The sequence below is a fragment of the Hemiscyllium ocellatum genome, chromosome 32, assembly GCF_020745735.1.
Source record: "Hemiscyllium ocellatum isolate sHemOce1 chromosome 32, sHemOce1.pat.X.cur, whole genome shotgun sequence".
Classification (NCBI taxonomy): Eukaryota; Metazoa; Chordata; class Chondrichthyes; order Orectolobiformes; family Hemiscylliidae; genus Hemiscyllium; species Hemiscyllium ocellatum.
The window spans coordinates 42,882,813-42,900,931 of record NC_083432.1 but is presented as its reverse complement, the minus strand read 5'-3'; the positions used below and the strand labels follow the sequence as shown (position 1 = coordinate 42,900,931).

Genomic DNA, 18,119 nt, shown 5'->3' with positions numbered 1-18,119 from the left:
CTGGAAAGACTGAGAAGCCACGTTGTTTTGTGATAGTCAAAGACGCTGCCCACTCAGTGGGAGGTGAACAAAACTTCCAGTGCGTTTGAAGCACAGGTCAGGAAAGTGGACACAATGAATCAGAGGAAAAGGAAGATGACCACCCACTGACCCCAAAGCATCCGATGAATGGCTGCCTGATAACCCACTTGCTTCCCTAGCTGACGCCACGAAGACCATTGGGAGGCTCCAGGAGGTCACCCAGCAGCAAGTGGGCGACTGCGCTGACCACGTGGTGCAATCGGACAACGACAGCACATTCAGCAGAAGGTGGTTACTGAGCTTTTCCAGAGTTAACACCCAACATTCTTCAATACCTTTCACTGCACAAGGTCAGGCCATTGAATGGGGTGAACAAATCGATAAATAAGGCCATTTTTCACATATCTACTGCTTCACCTTGTTTTACCTTTGGGATAGAGTATATTTGTTGGAAAAGCAGTTGACACGGGGGCATCCACAGCTATCCCAAGGCTCCAGTTAATACTGATTAATGACCAGGCCGCCCACAATTGGATTGGTGATGTTCCTGTCTGTGTGAGAGTGTAAAATAGATAATATTGGAAACCAGATCACTAATTCCTTATCAGAACAAAAAACAGAAATTTCTGCAGAAGCTCCGTAAGTCTGGCAGAATGATTCTGAGGAAGGGTCACTCAACCCGAAATGTTAATTTTGATCTATCTCCATAGATGCTGCTAGACCTGCTGAGCTTTTCCAGCAATTTCTGATTTTGTTTGTGATTTACAGCATCTGCAGTTCTTTCGGTTTTTTTTGACTAGTTGCTCATCATCAGGCAAGGTCAAAATAACTTATCGTTTGTATAACAATGTTCCAAAAATATTGCCTCATTAAAATCAAATAGATGATTATTACCTTGAGTAAGAAGAAATGTTTCCAATTTCTTTAGCTCTTAAGTGTATTAACAATAAATGATGGCACATTGCAAGCGGAATTGGGGAGTATATTTGTGCTTTTTAAAAATACAAGAAGGGCAGAATGGACAACACAGTGAAAGCTGGTGCAAAATGTCTTCAGATCGCTGCTTTAACATACGCCAAGGAACGTATTCAGCTCTGCTCTACAAGTTTGTCACTGTGACGACAAGAGGTGGCGTGGGAGAGGAATGTACAGAGCCTCATTATTTCTGGGCCCTATCAACCTCAGTCATTTTAATGTGGTGTGGTAGCAAAGACACATGGACCTACAGTTGATAAATGTTCAGTCCATAACCGTCTGTGTATCTTCTGTTTGAAAGAGGTGATCGTGGCCGTCCTTAGGCTTGGAACTTTAAAAAAAAAGTCAGATTTCCTGGAGAACATCCACTGGTACAATTCCTCGCTTTTTCCCACTGCAAACCTTGACAAAGCCATTCGTTTCCTCTCCCCGCCCGATACAGACCTGAAAAATGTAAAAAAAAAACCCATCAATTCAGTGCTTTATGTGTGACTAAATGTTCCCGAAATGCATTTATAAGTTCAGACAACATAAGGGCAGAATTTGGCCATTCGGCCCATCACATCTGCTTTACCATTTGACCATGGCTGATATACTCCTCATCCCCCTTTTCCTGCCTTCTTCCCATATCCCTTCAACCCATTATTAATTAAAAATCTGTCTAACCCCTCCTGTCGCAGCATCCACCGCACTTTGGGCTAGTGATTTCCACAGATTCACAATCCCTTGGGAAAAGTAATTCAATTTGCTCCCCCTTATCCTAAGACTGAGACCTCTAGTCCTAGAATGCCCCACAAGAGGAAACATCCGCTCCATGTCTATTTTAGCCACACCTTTTATCATCTTGAATACTTACAGAAGATAATAAAATCATGAGGGGCATGGATAGGATAAATAAACAAGGTTTTTTGACCTGAGGTGGGGGAGTCCGGAACTACAGGGCATAACTTTAGTGTGAGAGGGGAAAGATGTGAAGGGACCTAAGGGGCAACCTTTTCATACAGAGGGTGGTCCATGTATGGAATGAGCTGCCAGAGGAAGTGGTGGAGGCTGGTACAATTACAACATTTAAAAGGCATCTGGATGGATATATGAACAGGAAGGGTTTGGAGGGATATGGGCCAAGTGCTGGTGAATGGGACTAGATTAGGTTGGGATATCTGGTTGGCATGGACCAGTTGGACCGAAGGGTCTGTTTCCATTCTGTACATCTCTATGACTCTATGAATACCTAAATTTGATCTCCCCTCATTCTTCTAAATTCCAAGAGTATCGGCCTAAACTGTTAATCTCTCTTCATACGGCAATCCCCTCATCTCTGGGATCAATCTAGTGAACTTCCTCTGAACTGCCTCCGATACCACTACATCTTATCTCAAATAAGGGGACCAAAACTGTACACAATACTCCAGGTGCGGACTCGCTAATACCTATACCTTACACAGGAACTAAATCAAAACACTTAGCGGGCAAAACCAGTCAGTGAATAGGAGACCTTGTACGAGATGTACAAATTTAAAAATCACACAACACCGGGTTATAGTCCAAAAGGTTTAATTGGAAGCACACTAGCTTTTGGAGCGACGCTCCTTCATCAGGTGATAGTGGAGGGCTCGATCGTAACACAGAATTTATAGCAAAAATTTGCAGTGTGATGTAACTGAAATTATACATTGAAAAATTGATTGTCTGTTAAGCCTTTCATCTGTTAGAATACAGTGATAGTTTCACTTCTTTCATGTGTAAATCACAAAACCCTTTTTTTAAAAGTTGCATTCTCGGGTTAGCTGTTAACAATGGTGACAGCTAGACAACATGTTGAAGGTGTTAGCCCCCTGTGTTCTCTGTCTATGGCCTGATGTTTAGATTGATTCTAATCTAAAAAGTAAGATAACAGAGTTTTACATAAATTCATGCAGTTTTTGAGCTCAGAGTTCTACATGAATGTATGCAGTTTTTGAGAAAAGTGCAATGTAACTCTGCAAGTACAAAGATGGATCTTCAGATGAGCCACTTCAGGATGATGAAAGGTTTTTTGGCTGAAAATTAACGGGCCTCACCTTTAATGGGGTTTGCATTGCCGTTAGCAGGCTTTGTGGGTAAATTAAACAATAGGAAAACCCAGGTGATTTAATGATGATAAGGAAAAGAAACACAGGTGATATGCTAACGGGGAGGAAAGCAGCTATTCAGTTCTATTTAAGAGCAGATCTGGAAATAAGAGAGAAAAATAAACGATTAAAAAAGAAAATTAAAGATGGTGGTTGTGTTGGCTGAATTACCATTGAGGAGGTGAGGCCTAGTGGCATTATTGCTAGACTATTAACCCAGAAACTTAGATAATGTTCTGAGGACCCAGGTTCCAATCCCACCAGGGCAGATTCTGGAATTAAGAATGACCACATGTCCATTATTGAGGAAAACCCATCTGGTTCAATAATGTCCTTCAGGGAAGGAAATCTGCCGTGCTCACCTAGTCCGGTTCCATTTGACTCAAGACTCATAGCAGATGACATGTAACTGTCCTCTGGATAATAAATGCTGGCCTAGCCAGCCAATGCCCTTGTCTCATGAACGAATAAAACAAAACTCACACCTCACGAAAAGTCCTATCAGGGGCTGACCATTAAAGAATAAGCAACGATGTACTGTGGAATGCACTAACAGATTGAAAGTGGGACTGCATTCCACTTCTCACTGGAGGGAAGATCCCTGGAACTGTTAGCCGATCTGATGGCCTGGCTGCTTCAACAATCCCAATGGCTGCAGACGTTGGGAACGGGCCCTGCCAGAACATTAAAAACAAAAGGGCTGCCCATTCCTGCCCACAAAAATGGTATTATGACAATGGTAGGGGGAGATTGATGTCATCTGAGCATTCAACAAGCTCACTTGATGGTTAATTGATTATTTTGTGATGGCACGTGGGCTGACTGCCATGGGGAGTCAGTGGACTGTGAACCCACCTTGCTTTACTCGGCTCCCTCACCACATTCCCCCCCAAACCTCCACTCCCCAGCCCCCCATGAGATTCAGCAGTAGTATTTAAAAGTGAATTAGATAAATACTTGAAGGGAAACTGCAGAAAAGGAGACTGGGAGTACTGGTATTGCTATTAAAAATGAGCTAGTATAAGCACAATGGGTCAAATGGTCTCTTTCTGTTCTGGATCATCCGATATCGGAAAGCCAGAAAGAAAGGTTGCTAAGTAACTCAAAATACATGTGCATAAAATACAGAAACAAGAAACAATCTGCAAATGGACAGATTTAAGAAGCAAAGTTTTTAGATTCTGGAATAACTGAGCGCAAAATTAAACAATTCAGTTCAACCTACCTGTTCGGGCTCTTGGAAAAACCTATCCAGTCAGTGCATTTTTTTTTCCTCCACATTTATCCAAAATGCTCTGAATGTCACTGTCCAATTCAATTTTGTCACATCTTCAGGTTGTCTAATTATCATACCTTGTTGTGTTTCTTAAAAAATTATCTCTTGCTAATTGTCTTAAATTCACATCCTCTAGTTTGTGACCCTCTTGCCAGTGAAAATAGATTCTCCTTATTTACCTTCATCAAAATCTCTCCCTGTTTTGAATGTGGCATTAAATCTCCCATCACTGTATGTTTCTCTGCTTTAAGGAGAGCAATCTCTGCTTCTTTAAATCTCCAGATGAATTAGGTCCATTGAGTGACATTCATCTGCACTTTAACAGCCAAAGACACATTCTGCACCCGACCATCAATTGTGACCAAGGAAAATAGCAAGTTCATTTCAAAATTGAACCAAAATTGACTCCATTCCCTTGGAAGCTTGACAATGTGAACCATGGCTAGTGGGAGCAGACCTTATCTTTCAAAATCCAAGCTTAAAGCATAACAAATAAACTGTGTCAGTACAGGGCATATGGATTTTGCCATCTCTACAGGTTCAATAAATAAGGTTTATGGCAGAAATAAGCATTAGTGTACAGAATTGAAACACACGCCTCTTCAGACTCTTCTCCTGTGGTTTTACATCTGTTTTGCTGCTTTTGTTCTGCACAAACAAGTCAAGCAGATAGTGCTGAAATTGTAGGTTTCATCTCTCCAGGGAGGCATATCATCTTTTACATCAAGCGATTTCTTCCTTATCCAGCAATTGCTCACATGATGGTGTTATTTGTTACACTGGGGATATGTATCATTCCAAACAGAATTAAAGGTGTGCAGTGTGGAACGTGGAACCACTATGGAAGACAGGTTGGAAATCTCAGCTCTGGTGTTTCAGGAGTTCTAATCCCTGAGACTTCCAACTTCACCCTCAACTTGCCAAATGCCATACTTTCGCCAGTGATTGATTGTATTCCCAACTCACCTTATTGCAGCACTGCAACCGATTCCCATTTTTGACAAGTTAGGAATCATCCAAGCAGCTTCCCCCTCCCCACCCCCACCACACCCATCTCCAACAACTAATGTTCACGTTTGAAGGAAATGAAACCATTATTTTTATCGCCTTAGTTGTTTTCCTGCATCTGTCGCTTCCCTGGAGGAGTTATAGCGGTATTAACATGGAAAAAGGTCTTTCAGCCCAACTCGTCCATGCCACCCAATTTTCCTAAACTGAATTCGTCCCATTTACCTATGTTTGGCCGGTATCCCCCTAATCCTTTCCAAACATCTACCTGTCTAAATGTCTTTTCAATTTGTAACCACCTCCACCACTTCCCCTGGCAGCTTGTTCCATATACACAACAGCCTCTGTATGAAAACATTACCCCTTAAATGCCCCCAAAATCCATCCCCTCTCACTCCAAACCCAAGCCCCCTCAGTTTTGGGACTTCAGGCTGGAGAAAAGACCCAGACAATTCATCTTATCCATGTTCCTCATGATTATATAAACCAGGAGATGGTAGAAACAGACCCAATAGCAACATGTAAGAGGCATGGAAGTTATAGAATCCCTTTCGGATGGAAACAGGCCCTTTGGCCCTACAAGTTCATATCAACCTTCCGAAGAGTATCCCAACCAAACCCATTCCTCTACATTTACCCCTACCTACACATTCCTGAACACTCTAGGCAATTTAACATGGCCAATTCACTTAACCTGCCCACCTTTGAATTGTGGGGAGAAACCAGAGATTAGATTACTTCCAGTGTGGAAACAGGCCCTTCGGCCCAACAAGTCCACACCGACCCGCCGAAGCGCAACCCACCCATACCCCTACATATACCCCTTACCTAACACTACGGACAATTTAACATGGCCAATTCACCTGACCCGCACATCTTTGGACTGTGGGAGGAAACCAGAGCACCCGAAGGAAACCCACACAGACACGGGGAGAATGTGAAAACTCCACACAGACAGTCGCCTGAGGTTAGAATTGAACCTGGGTCCCTGGCGCTGTGAAGCTGCAGTGCTAACCACTGTGCCAGCGTGACAAATACATGAGGAGGCAGGGAATAGAGAGATATGGACCACATAGAGATAAAATGATTTTAATTTTAGAAAGGGGTTATTTACTGGTGTAGTCTCGGTGGGCTGAAGGGCCTTTTTCTGTGCTGTACTGTTCTTTGTTCCTATACCAGATGTGGCCTCACCAATGCAGCAAGATATCTGATTTCTCGGCTCGAAACCTCTCATAATACAGTTTATTATTGCCTGCTGCATTTTCTTTTATTCATTCGTGGGATGAGGGTGCCACAGGCTAGGCCAACATTTACTGCCCATTCCTAATTGCCAGGAGGGCAGTTAAGAGTCAACCACATTGCTGTGTCTAGTCACATGTAGGCCAGACCAGGTAAGAACAGCTAATGTCTTTTGGTTAAGGAAACTCTGAACCAGCTGGGGTTTTACAACAACTGACAATGGATTCATGGCCATCATTTGATATATAATTCCAGACTTTTTTTTATTATTGAATTCAAATTCCACCATCTGCCCTGGTGGGATTTGAACCCAGGACCCCACATTGCCAGAGTGGCAATTCTCAATGTGAGCTGTTATCAAGAAGGTTTACATTCAACAAATGGTACCAAGTGGGAGCTGACAAGGAAAACCAGTCCTCACATCATATCCTTTTTCATTTAATATGCTACATATTTAATATCGGTGAAGATCTCTGATCTTTATGTCACAATTCCATTGGGACTAAAACGTGAATGCAGGAAATGGTGCCCTGAACTTCTACACAATTCCTGTTGTATTCAGAGCAGAACCTGGGGTTTGTATCACTGTTTGACTCTGATAGCACCACCTAGGTAAAGCTGGCAGAGACCCAGAGCCATTTACATAAAACAGCAATGGACCATCTGCTGCAGAGTCCTGTTAAACACAGCTCCTTGTCCAAAGTCACTGATTAGGCATATCAATTACAAATGTAATCAGAGTGTCGCAGTGATGACCTTACAACATGGCTCAACCTCAGTCTGCTTATTAATAGGCTATGAATTGTGACATCCCCTTTCCTCTGACCCACCATTACTCAGCAGACAAATCACCCAATGAAATCAGTTGAATACCTATTCTTGCGTTTGCTTTGAGAGAATAGCAACAAGAATTCCAACCACTTTCCTCCAATCGACCTTGAAGATACGGTTGAACTTTACATACAAGAAATTTTCAATAGATGATATTTCTAATTTTTGTTTTTGGAGCTTATAGCCGGCTGTGGCCTTCAGACACAGTGGGAGAAAGTGAGGACTGCAGGTGCTGGAGATCAGAGTCGAGACTGTGGTGCTGGAAAAGCACAGCCAGTCAGGTAGCATCCGAGGAACAGGAGAAATGACTTTTCGGGTGTAAGCCCTTCATCAGGATTCCTGCTCCTCAGATGCTGTCTGACCTGCTGTGCTTTTCCAGCATCACACTCTCAGCTCTTCAGAAACAATGTTGAGCCCTTTCTACCAATATTTATGGAAAATCAAGCTGAACTTGAATAGGTAAACTTCCTATTTAATAAATCATACTTAATGCAATTACTAGGGACATTCCCGCTGTTGATCAAGTTGCCTTAAGAGTGCTACAGAATGTTTGTGGTTAATTTTTAACTGCCCATAATCTTGACAGAATGAGATTTAGATGAGATGATAAAGTAAATTATTTCCATTAGCAGAAGGTATAAGGACTGGGGAACACAGACTGGCATGAGGTAAGAGATACAGAGAGGATATGAGAAAGAATACTGTGAAAGGTATTGACCTGGAATGCATTCTTCACGAGGACAGTGGGAGCAGAGAGAATTAATGATGTTAAATGTAAAGACCGCACCTTTTCACTTTCTGTACGTTTGATTGTGCACTGAAATGAGAGAAAAACTGTTCTCAAAGCCAAAGGTTGTTGAAGGGCTGCTGCACGTTTTAAAAGTAAGTTCCCTGTCAGCTGCTCTAAGTGCTGTTTACACAGCTATTTGTTCAAGTGATGAGGGGAAATTGAGTTACAGATGAGCTGGAACCAGGGGGTTGCATATGAATGGAGATTTGGCAGGCAAAAAGTAGCTGATTGGTCCATGAAATGGTGCCAACGTATTGATAACAAAGGCCTTCTGCCTGCCAATAACATAGCTGAACAGCCTATGGGTGTGAATGGGGAAGGATAAGCCCTCAGATCCCTGAGAGAGAAGGATCTGTCCCTTTACTCTAGAATAAAAACCACCAAGTCAGTTGTGCAAGCTGTGCTTTGTTAAACCAGCAAGTTAGAGACATCATAATTGTGAACCGGTCACCCAGTGACTCCTTCAAGCAAGTCACAGTAAATGGAGAAGGAAGACCAAGGAGTAGCAAGCCCTGACAAGACAAAGGATCACCTCATTGAACCTGGTGAGCAGGTGTTGCGAAATGCCTTCCCAGTCTTCCCCTCCTCCCATAACATCCGTTTCTTTTTGCCTGTGTGCATGTGTCTCCAGGATGGGATTAGAGTTTTTTTAGATTAGATTACTTACAGTGTGGAAACAGGCCCTTCGGCCCAACAAGTCCACAACGACTTGCCGAAGTGCAACCCATCCAGACCCATTCCCCTACATTTATCCTTGCCCCTAACACTGCAGGCAATTTAGCACGGCCAATTCACCTAATTGGACATTTTTGGACTGTGGGAGGAAACCGGAGCACCCGGACGAAACCCACGCAGACACGAGGAGAATTGCAAACTCCACACAGTCAGTTGCCTGAGGCGGGAATTGAACCCGGGTCTCCAGTGCTGTGAGGCAGCAGTGCTAACCACTGTGCCACCATGCCACCCACTTATGTGTCAATGGTTCATAACTGTCCACCTACGATTGCTATTTATGACAAACAAGTAGACCATAACTCCTGTTAAGTACAAAAACCTGCTCTAAGCTTTCTGTCAATCTGGCTCTAAAAGTGAGGGGAAAAGTGGGAAATTTTGTAAAATTTGATCAAATCTCTAACCTTTGTGATGACTCTGGAAATAACAGGGCTTGATTTCCAGTGCGCTACTCCAATGAAACATAACAAAAGAAAACTGGACAGGAAGTGGAGGGAAATAACGTTGTGGGGCAATGGGAATAGAGCAGGAGAGTGGGGTGACTGGGTTACTCAAAAGGGAGCCCGTGCAGACTTTATGGGCTCCTCCTGTGTCATCATGAATCTAGTAATAGCACTATAAAAATTAGGGTCGACGTCATGGAAGCTAAGTAGTCAGTCAATGGTAAGTTCTCTAGAAAGATTGGACTGATGGCCTCTTTCTGTGCTACACTATTTGATGAATAACAACTTGCATTGATATGGTGGCTTTAATGTAATAAAAAATGTCCCAACTGTCTATGTTAGAATGACAGCAAGATATAAAATCAAAGGCTAAATGAGACTCACAGGAACGTACATGTGGCACCAGTGAATTTCGGCTCGATACTATTTGCAGTGTATTTGCTTTCTTTGTTTAGTCAGTGCGTAGTCAACAGCTTGGCAGGCAATTAGCCCTCATTCACCTATTCAATATTAGTCAACACCTTAAGTTTGTCGCTCATACCCATTTTTTCGTTTCCAAATACTTGGGATGATGGTTCTTTTGATGGAATCCTCCGTAAGGGCAACTTACCGAGAATTATTAATATGAGAATAGCCTAAAAGAAAATATACTTTCTACCTTGAGTTGTTTTGTAACAGCGTGAGCACTGTTGAGAGTAGATGCATTGTTTTGTGTGATATGTCTGCTACTGGTTGAACACCATTATCTCCAAAGAGGTTAATTCTAAATTATTCTATAGGTGTCTGACTAGTAGCTACATCTCACTGTCTTTTTTTTAATATAATAAAGGGAAAGACTGCATATGGAAAGAGAGATTTATAGCCTAAGATGTATTCAAACAGTGCATCGGTTTGCTGAGAGAAGTTAAAGAATTCAATTTTTTAAAATAAAAATAATTGACTGATTATTGTGGGACTGTTACTTCGGGAGAGGCAGGGGTAATGACACTGGACTAATAACCCAGAACCCCAGCTGAATGTTCTGGAGGTTGAAATCCTCCTATAGCAGAGAGTGAAATCTGAATTCATTAGAAATCTAGAAGAAAAAGCTAGCTGAATGGTAACGATGCATCAACTCTCATAACATCAGCCCATGTGGTTCACTGATATCCTGTAGGGAAGGAGATCTGTCAACCTGGTCTGGCCTACATGTAACTCCAAACCAAAGCAGTGTAATTAACCCTCCCTTTGGGTAATTAGGAACAGGCAATGAAAGCTGGTCTTGCCAGTGATCCCCTCATCCTATGCACAAGCATATTTTAAAGATAAGCAGTATAATACAACGTTTATATTTTCCCCATTGTACTTGTATAAAATCTTGGCTATGATTTCTGCCCAGAAGCAAAAATCCAGCAGCATTTTATTTCAATCATCTCTACAGGTCAGTGTATTTTGGAGTTGGAGGCGGAACACAACATGAACTGCTGTTCATCGGAAGCTGGCTTCTATTGTGAATAGCCATGATGTTGGACTGGGGTGGACAAAGTTAAAAATCACACAACTCCAGGTTATAGTCCAACAGGTTTAATTGGAAGCACACTCGCTTTCAGAGTGCCCACCTGATTGTGTGATTTTTAACATTGTGAAATAGCAACTGTATTAATTAGAATTTCATCAGAATGGGATCAGGAACTGGAGACAATGAAGATTTCAGAAGTGAATAACTGGATACTTTTGTGACTGTATTGCTCTCTCTATCCAGTTTTAAGTTCATAAGCAAGATGAATTTTGAGTGCCCTTCACATTTGCTGAAATGTGCAACCCACAGATAGGGGATCAAATAGCCTCCAATGCAAGTCTATACATTGATTGCTAGCATCATTTATCCCTCATTATTCTTTTATGGGATATGGGCATTACTGAAAAGGCCAGCATTGATCACCCATCCACAAATGTCGATGAGATCAAATAGTTGCTTGCCCGACAGAGTCACTGACTTTGCTGTGGGTGTGGAGTCACCTACAGGTAAGGGCGGAAGATTTCCTTCCCTAAAGGACATTGGTGAACTTGATGAGTGTTTAAAATAATTGATGACAGCTGTCATAGTCACCATTTCTGAGTCGAGCTTGAGCATTATTCATATGCAGAACGGTGGTGGTCGGCATTTAATGTCCCTCCCTAATCGCCCAGAGAAAAATTAAGATTTCAACCACATTGCTGAAGATCTGGAGTCACGTGTAGGTCAGGCTAGGCAAGATGACAGTTTTTCCTAAGATAACATTAATGAAGCAGATGGATTTTTACAACAAATTGACAGTGATGACCAAGAGCTTTCAATCCAGAATTTATTGAATTTTATTTCTCCATCTGCTGAGGAGGGAGTCGAGCCCACACCAATGGTCTGGGGCCTGGATTACTAAGTACTACCATTATACCACTACCTAGTTGTCCCGGGCTGATTTAACTGAATTTGAATTCTACCAGCTAGTGTGGTGGGATTTGAACCCATGATCAACAGCACATTAACCTGAATTACTAGACAGTGATACCATAATGCACCACCACCTTCTTCAGCAGTTGTCATTGAGCAGGGTGTCTGAAAGACATGGGGCCCTGATTCCAAAGGGAAAGACCATTAGTCGCCTTGCCACTGCCTTGTCAAACCCTCCAGCCAAAGGGGGCACCATGGGGGTGTCAGGGGCTCTGCAGCCAGCAGACAGCACCCCAACAGTAATACACAGTTCCACATATGACCTTTCTGAGGCTTTTACCAACCTGTAATTCTTTCAGTGGCAACTGTCCCTGCTCTTTGCTGCCCTGGAACGTTCTGTTGCACTGCCAAACTCTCTCTCCAGGTCGGATGCGTTGAACAAAATTGGCTGGGAAGAACCCGACTCTGTCACCAATTTTACCCTGGAGCAGAAGCGGAAAGGAGCTGCATAAGAACTCTGATTGTCTGCCAAAGGCACGTGTTGAGCAGTTTGCAAACAATGTTGATCATATTTCTCCAAACTGTCCTTCAGGTACCAGGTGAAAATGCAACATTAAACAGCAGGAAGCATATTGCAGACTGTGTGCCAAATGCTGTTTCTCCTTTAATGAACAATATAACATCAGAGCAAGAGATAATCCAATTACAAAGCTTCCACATGACATGTTCACTGCATCATCTCAAGTGTAGGCAATTAGGTGCTATTGTGAAAAATTATTTTCCAATAGCAAGTGTCCAAAATCTTCTGCCATTTTGTTTCAATTATAAAACAGAGCTGCTCTTTATCACCTCTGATTCCTTTGCCTCAGAATTCAGCCCATTTATTCTGTGGGGTATATTGTGCAGTTACCATGGGCAACAGAAGAACAAACTTCAGCCATTTTAAGAATGTGGGCTGCACTTCTTAATTCAGTCTGAGTTCAGTGGGGAACATACATTCACCTGATTCTGAATGTTGGGGGGGGCGTCAAATCTTAAGCATGGCATTTAAGGTGACAGTCAAATGCAGTACAGAGGGTGTGCTGCACGGGCAGGAATGCCATCTTCCAAATGATGCGTTAAACCTAGGCCTCATCTGTCCTTCCCAGATCTTTTCCTACTACCTCGAGAAAGAGTAGGGGAGTTCTTCTCAGTGAACCTGACAAAACTTATCCTTCAGCAAGCAATTGTTAATACGGATCATCTGGTCAGTACCTCATTGTTTCTTGTGGGATTGTGCTGTGCAGAAAATTGGTTGCTCCGTTTCCTACATTATAATAGAGATTGCTCTTCAAAAATGTATTTCAAGTCACTTTGAAGTTGTGAAAGGTACTATAAGAAGGGAGTCTATTTTTACCACTTACTAAGTATCCAGGCAGAACAGGCAGATATAGATCATTAAATCAGTTATTTCCAAATAATGATATAATATGGAGCTAAAAGTGGTTGTTAAGTTAAAAAACCCAGAAAGGCTCATCGTCACAGCAGGGAGAAAGTATTGCAGTATAGAGAAGAGATTCAGTTTGTTTTACTGTTGGGATTTTAAGAGATAAATCATAGAAAGCTTGTACAACAAAGGGCTTAATATCAGAAGAGCAAAGATAGACAGCAAAAGTACAACATAACAAGACAAGAGATGACCCATTCTTACTCAACTATTTATTCAATGATTTAACGATCATAAAATACCAATAAAAAGTTGAACCCTATGTGAATTAGACAATGAAACAAACTGAAATTAGAGAGAAATAAAAGTTTCAGAACTATGATTAATTTCATGGTGATCCAGTGCAGGCATGACGGGCAGATTGGCCTCTTTCTGCACCACAGCAGCTCAGTGATTCTACAACAGGTCCTGGACATTGCACCACCTTGACTTGGGGGAGGTTCTCCACACTTGGCTTGTAGGTGTACGAGCTGGGGTTACTGTCAGCATGCCGTCGGAATAACAAGTTAATTGCTGGATGTGTCATCACTTCTAACTTTCCAAATCCATCTTAAATAAAATGGATAATGAAGGAATTGGTTCACTACATTCTCCTAATGTTGAAGACCAATGTTCCCTCTGCTCCTTCTGAAAATGCCAGGTTTTCAGCTGGATCTCAAAAAACAGCTCGGCTATCCCTGGATTGATTCTAATTCAGGGTGGGAACGATACAACAAAAAAGTAGGAATTCTGAAATAGGCACCTCAGCTGGAATTTTTAAATCTCAAGGACAATTTTAAAATTTAGTCAGATTTTTACTGCACAGACAGGTGCCCTTCAGTCCATCGTATCCATACTGGACACAAATTCTCTGAGAGTCATGGCTGTTCTTCCAAGTCTAATGTTGTGGGAATGCTGCAAGGAATAACAATGTTTTTTATTTACATAATCAGCTGATGGATGTTGAGGGCGGTCATTTAGAATATTAAAAGCTTGGGAGATGCTTTCTCAACTTCGGTCAACGTTTGATAAAGTAACGGGTCAGAAAATTTCAGACATGATTCTATGAGGTGAGACTTCAGCTCAGACCTCCTAGCTCAGAGGTAAGAGACAATGCCACAGCACCACAAGTAACTCAGCAAACGCAGACATGAACAGTGACATCGCATCACAGAATGAAGTTGATGTAACCAAACGCAGTGAGTTTAAAATATGCAACCCTGTTGTGAATGATGATGAATGAAGCAATGCTGGAAGAACCACAGCAAGATAATATATGCACAGTGAAGGACAAGAGCAGATAAAAAGTCCTGCCTGTGTTTTGTAATGTCGTCTGAACTAATGGGCTCTCTGTAAATCAAAGTGCTACTTATTCATGCCAGTGGTGCATGTCTCAACCTGTCTGTACATCTCCCTGTGTGAATAATTTGAAATAAATGTCAGGCCACCTTCACACAGCGTCTTGGCTCCTGGAGGATTAATTAGGCCGTCAGACCCAAATAATCAGTCAATGTTAACATCCCATCTAATAGCTCCCTGGAATTCTAAAGAGTAACAGGGTAAATAACAAGTTGGAAAGGGAGGGTAAAAGTGGAGGAGGGGGATGTGACAGCAGTGGATTGGATCGGCAACCAATTGATTGGATGGATACCCTGGAGGATTCCTCATGTGAGTTTGTACCTAATACAATCAGTCCTCGAATCTCTGTGAGGCATTGTCTCAAAGTGTGGTTTAACCCTTTCCCCACCATTGAAAAAGCAGACACTTTGTTGACTAATTAGATGCTTCTTGACCGTCTTGACAGCCCCCCTAATTTCCTGTCACTTTGATAACTAAGAAATTAAGAAGTGTTCATAGAAAACAAAAGAGAAAAGCCCTATGGGTTGTCCACTGGGTTGCTCATAGCTCTGACTGGGATTAAGCATTAATTCTTGGAGGGCTGTCGCAGGGAGGGTGAAACCTGAAAAAGCAAGTGACACTCCCTCAGGAATTGAAGACGCGGAGAACCTGGTGACCTCTGTTTGGTGGGGAATGGATTGGGGGCGGGGGGGGGGGTGGGGGAGAGGGTGGATGGGGTCATTGTTTCCCTAGTCAGGCATCTAACTAAAAGTTGCATTTTGGATCAAGCCATAGGCAGCCTTATCAAAAGTGATTTGCAAACTTGAAGCAACACTTCACTGCATTGCTGTGTCACCTACTCAACCAAAGGGTTCAGTCAGGGCATGGCATCAGACAACCACCTTTAATTGACTATTAAGTAGGTGTCTATACCATGGGAAAACAACCTTATGGACAGGAAAACAAACAAGTGTAGGCCACTCAGCCTTTCGAACCTGTTCCACCTTTCAATAAGGTCATGGCTGATCTGATTTTAACCTCAACTCTACATTCCTGCATATCTCTTATAATCTTTCATCTCCTTGCTAATCAAGAATCTACCTGCCTAGAAAATGGTTACAAGATTCTGCACCCAACACTCTTTTTGTGTTTATATGGTACTGGTCTTGACCATTGAAAGTCTCAAACCTACTTTCAAACCAATGAAGGATCTTTGTTGTGTAGAAGCAACATAATTTAGATGCTGGAGAAACTCAGCAGATCTGGCAGCATCTGTGGAGACGAAACGAAAGTCAGTATTTCAAGTCTCATAAATTTCATGCTGGACTCAAAACATTAACTGTTTCTCTTTCTGCAGATGTTGCCAGTTCTACTGAGTTTCTCCAGCACTGTTAGTATCTTCATTGTGCAGTCACTATTATAATGTTGGGTACTCAGCAGCCAATATGCACACAACAAAACCATTCAAACAGCACAGTGAATGACCAGAGAATCTGCTTTGCGATGTTGACTGAAGGCTGAATATTGGCCAAGCAACTTTCTTCCTTGGTTTAGTGCCACGGGATCATCGATCTCCAAACAAGAGGGCAGATGTGCCATCCAAAAGACAGCACCTCCTGATTAAGTGCAGCACTCTCTCCTAATTGAACTGGAGCGCCTTGTAAAAGTTAATGACTGGGAAGGTGCTTCTATTGGCAGGAGAGACGAGGACCTGAGGGCACAGCCTTAGTTAAGGGAAGACCCTTGAGAACAGGGTAAGGAGAAATCTCTTTAGCCAGTGGGTGCCGAATCTGGGTAACTCATTGCTTCAGAGGGCTGTGGTGGCCAAGTCATTGAGTGTATTTAAGACAGATAGATAAGTTCTTGATTGCCAAGGGGATCAAAGGTTAAAGGGGAGAAAGCAGGAAAATTGGGTTGAAAAAGCTATCAGCCGCAATTGAATGGCGGAACAGACTCAATGGACTGAATGGCCTAATTTCTGTACCTATGGTCTTATGGTACTGGGAGCACTTTAATGCTATGACTGTTTATACATATAACCCCATATCAGGATTGTCCAACTGATTTTACTTTCCTCTGATTGCCAATTGTAAACCATAGCTAACAACGATTTGGAGATGCCAGTGTTGGACTGAGGTGTACAAAGTTAAAATTCACACAACACGAGGTAATAGTCCAACAGGTTTAATTGGAAGCACACAAGCTTTCGGAGCGGTGGTTGTCACAACGACCTGATGAAGGAGCGGTGCTCCGAAAGCTAGTGATTAGATTAGATTAGATTACTTACAGTGTGGAAACAGGCCCTTCGGCCCAACAAGTCCACACCGACCCGCCGAAGCGCAACCCACCCATACCCCTAACCTAACACTACGGGCAATTTAGCTTGGCCAATTCACCTGACCTGCACATCTTTGGACTGTCCTTCCAATTAAACCTGTTGGACTATAACCTGGTGTTGTGTGATTTTTAACAATGCTAACAATGAGAGCATTAGACTCATGCACATAATGTAACAGACCTAAGAATGTCAAGTGTGAGATGAGGAGAAATTTCTTCACCCAGAGAGGGGTGAGCCTGTGGAATTTTCTGCCACAGAAAGTGGTTGAAGCCAAAACATTGGATGTTTTCAAGAAGAGTTTTATGTAGGGTTGAAGGGAATTGAAGGATACGGGGAAAAAGTAGACACAGGGACTGAGTTGGCTGATGAGTTATGCTCGTATTGAATGGTAGAGCAGGCTTGAAGGGCCGACTAGCTTTCTCCTGCTCCTATGTTCTCATTTTGTTTCTATGTAAGTGATGTTTGACAGATTTCTGGTTCAGGAAGGTGCAGAGGCCTACAGAATTGGATACTGAGATAAGTCACTATGATAAACACAGACAATGTTCCTAATGTTCGCTTCCAGAGCAAAGCCTCACTGAGAGCACATAATAGAACAAAATTGTGATGAGCATGTCCAAAAAGTTTGGAAAAATGCTGCAAATGTATTACGTACTGGAAAGGCAAGAGATAACAACTGGACTGATTCACAGCACGAACTACGTCCTGTTTTAAATCCCCCGAAACTGCGTAAGACTTTTGATGAAAGGGATTTCATTGAAACTTAATTGTCATACAAGCACAAAATCTTAATCACAGAAGACCATTCAGCACATCTTAATTGTTCCAGTCCTTTGGAGTAACAGTATTTCCACAACTCTGCTTAAATCATAAGACGTAGGAGAAGAAATTAGGCCATTCGGCCCATCAAGGCTCCTCCACCATTCAAAACAAGGCTATTAGGTTTTTCAACCCCATTTTCCCACTTTCTCCCAGTAACCTTTGATCCTGTTGGCAACCAAGAGCTGTTTTAAATATACAGAATGACTGGGCCTCCCACAGCCTTCTTTGGCAATGAATTCCACAGTAGGGTCTGTTTCCATGCTGTATGAGTTGATGACAAACGATGATGATCAGGAATGCACAGCCTGAAAAGGTTGCTG

The 18,119-nt window shown here is 42.4% G+C and overlaps 1 protein-coding gene across 4 annotated transcripts in view; it reads right to left on the bottom strand.

Annotated features, from left to right (window-relative positions):
- Positions 1 to 989: 989 nt before the first annotated feature.
- Positions 990 to 18,119, bottom strand: part of LOC132830837 (SH3 and cysteine-rich domain-containing protein 2-like) — a 129,766-nt gene continuing 112,636 nt past the window's right edge. For 3 of the 4 annotated variants that reach the window (XM_060848713.1, XM_060848714.1, XM_060848715.1), the window contains 2 exons: positions 12,181 to 12,318; positions 990 to 1,440 (listed from right to left, as the gene is read on the bottom strand). In XM_060848713.1, coding sequence (XP_060704696.1) covers positions 1,342 to 1,440; positions 12,181 to 12,318 — 237 coding nt within the window. In that variant the 3' untranslated portion in view covers positions 990 to 1,341. The remainder of the gene's footprint in view (positions 1,441 to 12,180; positions 12,319 to 18,119) is intronic. The other variant, XM_060848716.1, reaches the window with a different exon arrangement.